The sequence below is a fragment of the Pistacia vera genome, unplaced genomic scaffold, assembly GCF_008641045.1.
Source record: "Pistacia vera cultivar Batoury unplaced genomic scaffold, PisVer_v2 Contig276, whole genome shotgun sequence".
In the NCBI taxonomy this organism is placed as follows: domain Eukaryota; kingdom Viridiplantae; phylum Streptophyta; class Magnoliopsida; order Sapindales; family Anacardiaceae; genus Pistacia; species Pistacia vera.
The window spans coordinates 423,365-431,316 of record NW_022196086.1 but is presented as its reverse complement, the minus strand read 5'-3'; the positions used below and the strand labels follow the sequence as shown (position 1 = coordinate 431,316).

At 32.9% G+C, this 7,952-nt stretch overlaps 1 protein-coding gene across 1 annotated transcript; it reads right to left on the bottom strand.

The window, feature by feature from the left end:
* Window positions 1–2,744: 2,744 nt before the first annotated feature.
* Window positions 2,745–4,434, bottom strand: LOC116133825. The gene is made up of 2 exons (XM_031419510.1): window positions 4,163–4,434; window positions 2,745–4,068 (listed from the first exon to the last, which is right to left on the bottom strand). The coding sequence occupies exon 2, from the start codon at window positions 4,000–4,002 to the stop codon at window positions 3,094–3,096; it is 909 nt and encodes a 302-aa protein (XP_031275370.1). The 5' UTR covers window positions 4,003–4,068; window positions 4,163–4,434; the 3' UTR covers window positions 2,745–3,093.
* Between the last annotated feature and the right edge of the window lie 3,518 nt (window positions 4,435–7,952).

Here is a 7,952-nt window from a genome sequence, read left to right as displayed (position 1 = left end):
TCAAGTTTTGATTGATGGTGGGTATGGATTGAAAATCAAGGATGTGGAATATCAGACACGATGGAGTTTTATACTGTTGTTTTACTCGTTTGGCTATTGAGACCTTCAACGTGGGATTAGAGGAATGGAAAATATCACCATCTTCTCCACAGTATAGACCACATTACTTTCCTATTTCTACTCGCCTTGTCAACTCTGATGGAGATCTCTTCCTATTGCATTCTTACTATGGTGTGTGGGACGCTTTCAGGATTTGACAAGTTAGAGATAAATATTTTCCAAGTTAAGAGTTGGAAGAAGAGATCGTTTTTCAAGGGTGAAATAGCTACGCGCCCATCCAGGTGGAAGGAGGAAGTGAGAAAACAGAGTGCATGCCCTGGAACATGTTGTAAGTTTACTATTATGCCCCCAAATTTATGATTGGTCCAAAATTTCGCAAAAGGATAAGAAGTTTTGGATTCAACCTCCTACTCCAACACTCAGTCTCAATAGGCAATATCCGAAAGTCATCTCTGAAACCTGTTGCCACATTGAAACAATGGCTATCTATTGCTTCTAATGTGATGCGAGGCTTAGTGGCCGTGACTGAGCTCGTGCTAAAAGTAGTCGCGCTCAGGCAAAACGTAGTCACCCTCATTAAGTTGCTTGGGGATTGCCGAAGATAAATGGGGTTGAGCGATCTACCGAAGTTGTGGGATGTAAAAATGCATCGGTAGGGGAGCGTTCCACCTTAGGGGGAAGCACCTGCGTGAGCAGCAGTGGACGAAACGGAAGCAAGAATGTTTGGGTGAGGTGATATAAACTCTTAAATGTATTACACAAGAGGTCTTGAATTCGATTCCCCTTAATTGTTAATAGGGGGCACTAGAGGGTATACCTCGTTAAATTAAAGGTTTCAAGAGATTAGTTGAGGAGTGTGCAAAAGTCTAAGACACCCTCAATTATAACAAAAAAAAAAAAAGGATTAAAGAAGGGTGAAAAAGTCAAGCTAAGAAAGGTTTAGCCTCAAGAAGAATGAGATAAAAGAAGCTTGAAGAAAGTCAAGCAAAGGTTTAGGTATGATTATTTTTTAATTTACTAATATTTTTTTATTTGATGACACTTTGCAGGGGTTATTATAGAGTTGATGTCATTAGGTGAATTTGGCTTTGATTTTATTTTTATTTTCATTAGTTTCAAACATGAAATGGCTTCAGAGTCATATTTGAATCTGAATCTCAACGGCCTTATTCATTAAACTTAAAATAATTGTGCTTTATGCTCACTCCATGTATATATTTCATTTAATAAGTCTTAAGGGTTAAGAAAGGATTCGCCAAAAAATAAAGACATGTTTTCGTGCAACTCTCCAATTACAAAAGCAAAAATTCCAGAAACCAGTCAAACCTATTGTGGAATCTCTTGGTTAGTGGTTACAAACTCGAGCAAACATCTTTCCAGCTATAATTTGTAAAAAATTCTCAGAATAAGAATATAAATAAATGGCTATCTTTAAATGTTGAAAAAAACACCCCAGTATCTGGAATAAGTTCAATTACATAATTCAATATTTTTGCTATATGATACAAAGACTTTGAAGTTGAGAAAAGACAAGCCAGAGAATCTTAAACAATCTATTCATGGCCGCAGTAGAACTGGATAGTACATTTGCTTCTAATTGTGTAAATGCACCCCAAAGTGAGCTCATGAATTAAACTTGAAAAAATAAATCGAATGAAAGATGGAACGGATTCATGCTTCTGACAGCCAAGAAAGAGTACACAATATAAGATATCAAAGATGAGTTTTCCACTTCGGAAAATATAGGTGAAGGTAATACGAAATTTGAAGCTAGAGTTCAAACTATCAAATTTTAGATCGAATAAAACATTCATAACCAAGCTTTACAGAGCAGGTGAGTCCTTTAGACTAAAAAGTTATAAAGGCTTAAGACATTGCATACACTTTGAGGTGGAAACAAAGGGGACCTTCGGTTGGTTGTTCCTTATAAAATTTGGATATCAGAAGCAAGAACTGCTTGGAAGAACAACGATAAAAGTGGAAAAATCACAACAGCAGCATTACTGAAGGTTCCTAATGGCTTTGCATAAGTGAACAAGGAACAAGCAACAGTAGAAAGATGTCCTTGGTGATGTGTGCAATACTAGTAGGGGTACCAAACTCAAGATTAATCCAGAGATAGAGGAAATTCATATGCAGAGTGAGAATTATATCATTCTAGAAGAGGGCTAGGTGATGGGAAATACCTGTTGTATGTAAATTATATGATGTCATTGGTAGCACAATGCACATTTGAAGAACCCAGAGTCACCATGCTCTCACTAACATATTCTGCAAACTCAAAACTCAAATTTCTTCAATAACCCCAGCATTTGGGCTTGTACAACTCTATTGATAATAAGATTCAAACAACATGAAGATGCATCACCTTCCAAGGCTCCTACATCCATCCATACCCGGTTTTTCCTCCACAACAATCAGTTTGGCTCTATTTGTACATTACTTACATAAGGAAAGCACTTCACCATCAAGAGAAATAAAACAAAATTCAAACTAAACAACATCAGTACTTTCTGAGTTTTTACAAAGCAGAGGATACCTCTAGCAGATAATCAATAACTTTTATCATCAAGGAAAAGAATCCATGTTAAATGGAATATAAATTCATAAGCACAAAAATAGGAGACCCAAAATCAACGCAGACATATTGCTAGTTTAAGAAAGCAAAACAATATAACTGGAGATTTTAAGGATATAACAGATAACCCCATGCTCAAGATTTGTACAAAAGAAGCTAGAGTAGAGAAAATAAATGGTATGGAACAAGTATATGAAATCTTTTCATGGAGAACACAGAGAAGGAAATTAACAACCACTGTATTTAGAATGTACATCTATCTGACTAAAACAATAAAATGGTCTTAAATCCATTCAATTGCTCCGGACCTCCGGTTACTGAAGAGGAAAAAGCGTGAGAAAAAATACAGATGGACCCATTTTAAATCAATTTAAATGTAAAATAAATAACATATATGTAGAATACCACTCACTAAAAGTTTTTGTTAGCTTTCAAAGAAAATTTCCCATATGCCTCTATTCATTCTTCCAAGCATACAAAATCAGCGAAAAACCAAGACCTTGTGACTTGGAATCGAGGAACCTCTGTGAGAAAGACCAAGGCAATGTGTTTGGATCAGAAAGAGGTCCGCTAGCCCACAACTCCTCGGCTGAAAGGGTTGTCTTGAACATGAAAACAGCATTTCCAAGTGATGCACCAAAGAGCCAACTGTAAACATCCCAGAACACTTCTACCGCCAACCCATCAACTAAAATAGTATTATTTCCTCTGAACTTCCACCGCAGCCGCTTCACCTGCATGACCGTCTTCCCATCTACACGCACCATAAGGCAAGGATCATTAACGCCATTTGTGTCACATTCAATCACAAGATCATGAATTTGCCCATTATCACAAAACTGTGCCTTGGTACTAAATACTTTCTTGCCGAAAACATGCTCTCTTTTAGCCACAAAAATAGCATTAGAAGGAGCAGGGATGGCACCAGTCTTCTTGAAAGCTTCTTTTCTCATATCCCCAAGAAGCAAAACCATTTGCCTGTCAACAACAACACCTACATAAAATCCCTCCAATGGTTCTGGCCCGGATCCGAATTTCGCAGAAGAAAGGTCCCAATATATATCAATTACACAAGTATAAGCTTCTAAGCTCTTAGACCCTTTTCTTTTAGAGAACAACCAAGGCTTAATATCAACCTTACACAGACATTGGTTTGCAGCATCATAAATTCCTACACTTAACCCTTGACCCATCAAATTCTTACTCCATGCAATAGTAATCAAGCAAGGCCGACCTCGAAAACGAGATTGATAGACTCGAGTAACCAAATTCTGTGCATTTTTAGCATTATTCGATGATGAAGAATCAGCAACCTGTACCCCATTTTCCCCAAAACAAGATGGAAAATCTTTCATTTTTTTCATAAAAGAAACTTCAAATTCACTCGTACAAACTCTATCTCTGGTCTTTTAACAAACGGTTTCTGTAGCCTAAATCACCAGAATTAAAACTAACTCAGAAATGGAAAAACAGAGATAAAATAAATAAATAAATAAATAATAAAAAGAGAAAAAGAGCTCTTACCTCTACTAATCCTCAAAACCAAGAAAACCCCATCTCAGAAATGCTACAAAATCTGCTTAACAAGACTTAGATTTGATCTGGGCATAAAGTTTCAGTCGTGCATTTCTTAAAAAAAAATAAAAGAACCCATAAAAGAAAAAGAAAAAAACATGAGAGACACAAACAGAAACAAACTGAAGACAAAACTGGGGAATGTATGTAGTAAGATAAAGTAATGAAAACTCATGAGAGAAGCAGACAAAAAGCAGACTACTTGTTTCACTGTCAACCGAAAAAAAAAAAAAAATCTCTAAATTAAAAAGTGAAGGATAAATACAGCAACTAGGTATTGCTGTAAAGGCTGGCTAATGAAGATTACTCCACACTGAGAAAAGAAAAGGAAAACAAAAAAAAGCATCTTTCATTGTCTCTCTTTGCTTTAGCTGACATACCCACATGAGAAGTGAAACTGAAGAAGCTGGAAATGGAAATAGAAGGATTAATGAAAGTTCTTGAAATGGATATGAATGGACGATAATTAAAATGAAAAATTCGTGAAGAATTAATGGTTGATTTTTGCATGTATTTAAAGGAAGAGAATGTTACATGTATTGAGGGAGCGAGAGCGAGTGATTGAACAAAACCCATAATTATTTAAATAAATAAATAAAATAAAAATAAAAAACGGTTTCTTTTTCTTCTTAAGAGGGGTCCACTTAACAAGTAAAGGCTTGCACGATGTCCCTTTTAATAATATAATGAATTTTAGGTGATATTTATTTACAGATTTTTTTTTTTTTTTTTTTCAACACTGAAGGTGTTCGGTGTTCGGGTCAGTATATATACATCTCAACTAATTTCTTAAGACTCTAAAATTATCAATCGGGTAAAAGCTTTAGTAACTACCTCTTTTAACAATCAATGAAAACTTAAACTCAAGACTTCTTAAATAATACATTTAAAAATCCTCATCGAATCATTCGCTTATCTAGAAATAGTTTATATTTGAGAATGTTCTTGTATAAATAAAGAAAAATCAAACCCATTTGTTTTTTTTTTTAATTTTCATAAAAAATTATTACAAAAAAATTATTTTTTAAGGGTTTTGGATTATATTTAAATAATAATTGTACAAGGTATAATTTAAGATGTAAAGATATGGGATGAATGTGAAGGGTACAAGTGTACAAATGACAGCCTAATCTAATCATATCTCTCTTTCTAATAAAATCTTTGATTCTAAATTAACTCTTTCATTACTTAAATTCTTTTCCTTTCACTTTTTGTTGCTTTCTGTTTTCTTCCACCCCCTCCCCTTCTGCGTGCAATACACGCTTCCATTTTTCCCCTTTTTTTCTGGTGTTAAATAATAATAATAATAATAATAATAATAATCATCTAGGATCTTATAAATCTAAATAATGGATAATTTGAACCGTTGGATGGTTTAACAATAAAAGAGCAAAATAAGGTTTTATGAGCTCTTAAATTTGAATCCGCACAGTCCTAATAAAGATAACCATTGAAGGATTTACTAGGTCGTCAACTTCAGAACTCTAAAGGATCAGTTGAGGAGCATGTAAGTTGGCCAGACACCCCGATCACTAAAAAAAAAAAAAATGATAATGTGTAATTTGAAACTTTTGTGATGTGGGTGGTTTTTTTTTGTTTTGTTGTTGTTATTATTATAAAGACGTCCCGCCAATTTGTTTGTATTTTGACTAAACTCTCGAGACCTTGAAGTTAAGTATCATATAAACACTCTAGTGGTTATCTCTATTAGTAACCAAAGAAAATCAAACTTAATATTTCTTTAATAATACACTTAAGAATTTTTATCGTCACACCTTATCACTTAAAGGTTATTTAGGTTGGTTATATTATGATAAAATATTGTATTCATTATTTTAAAATTACATTTTTTTAGTATGAAACACAATAAAGGAGTTAAACATATTAAAAAAAATCTAAAAATTCTAATATAAAATTATTCTTAGTTTTGAAATTTACCAGTCGGTAAATCTCATACGATTAGTTTGAAATAAAACAGAAATTAGAAAATGTTCTTGAATCGTGTTTACACGCGCGGGATGGCAGGTGAGGAAAGAAAATAATCGCTACTTTGTGGAGAATAAGACGTGGTATTCACGTGTATTTGTCCTTGCCTCTTTGGTCGGTTCTCGGTTGGCATCCGTTACACCCTTCATTGGGCTCATTTTCTCTTCCTTCAACTTCTTTTGGGCCTTTAAAGCCCATTAATATTTTAAGATATTAATTTAATTAAAAATTCAAAAAAATCTAATAAAATAAATAAATAAATCTAATCTAAATATTCCTATGATGATAACAAAATAAAAGTAAATACCAGAATATTGGACCAGTCACATCACTAGATTCAATTTGATCTTTATTTGATTTTCTTCTAAAATGACTTGCAAGGTGTTTGGTTGCTAAGAAATTTAAAAAAGAAAAAGTGTGAGAAAGTGAAAGAAAATAGAAGTAAACTTTAAAGAATCTAGATATAGAATTTTAGAAAGTATATAATTAATTCAAAGATCTCATTTTATTGTATCTTAATCGGATTATCATATTAGGATCGACGAAAAAAATAGTTCATCTCTTTATTTTTAATGTAACGTTTATTGTGTGATTTGCTAATCTGGATCTGAACCTTTATTCCCTTAGTTGATGTGTCTCCCTCGGTTTTATTTTATATTTTTACAACAACCATTTAATATTCTTAATTAATAATTAATTTAAAAAAAAAAAAAAACAATGTGATACAACAACAATGATATTCAAAAGACATTTACTAAAGAAAAATAAAAAAGATATAAAATTTTGGGTTGAATTTCATTGATGATATATGGGCATGTAGTTCAATTCAGCAATCAAGTCCATTGATTGGTTAGAAAATTGGACAAAATCAAACTCTAGGGTTTGGCCTAGCGGTTAAGAAATTTAGTCCCTTCATTGACTTCCTAAGTTCGAATTACTTTAGGGTCACTTATCACATTTATGACTTATTTGGGAATATTAGACTTATAGGGTGTTCAATGGACTCCAGAGATTAACCGAGATACGTTCAAGCTAGCTTGGATACCCTGGTCATAAAAAGAAAAAAGAAAAAAAAAAAGTAAATCGGAGAAAAAAAAATGTAACTATCATGAGCACCATGGCCATAATAATTACTCAACCTTGTTTTGATTATTTTATGTATTTGAAATTGTTGTTTATATAATTGGAAAGAGTTGGCTTATACAAGATGCAACCAACCATTATTGGACCAACATAATCATAATCATCAAACAAAAGTGAAGAAAATTATAACCTTATTAGTTTCTTAATTTATTATTATGGACTTACACTTATTATGTAAAACCATAGTTTTTAAATTTTTCTTTTTAAGGGAAAAAAAATTTGACTTTGTTAATTAACTAAAAACACTTTTAACATAATAATAAGTTGTTCATATGAATGAGACATAACATATATATAACTGATGATTTTGAAATTGATATCCAAGGTTGAACGAGTGCTCTCGACTCATGTGGGTAGATGATATCTAAAGTTCGAGTCGGGAGGATGCACTCCAAGCACCACTAAATGAGATGGGTAGGAAATAAATTTGAGCCCTAACAAATGAGTTTGGTAGGACAATACGTCATGATCGATAATGATCTAATTCCCAGTAAAAATACACTAACTATACTTAAAATGGTTAATAATTTATGTTATAGCAAATTGCCTTCTAAGATATTTATTTGAACACTTTACAATGCTTGAAGAGAAATACTCCAAAAACTTGGTA

Excerpts from the sequence above, each read along its gene's own strand:
- LOC116133825 (XM_031419510.1), bottom strand. The coding sequence starts at position 4,002 with ATGAAAAAAATGAAAGATTTTCCATCTTGTTTTGGGGAAAATGGGGTA.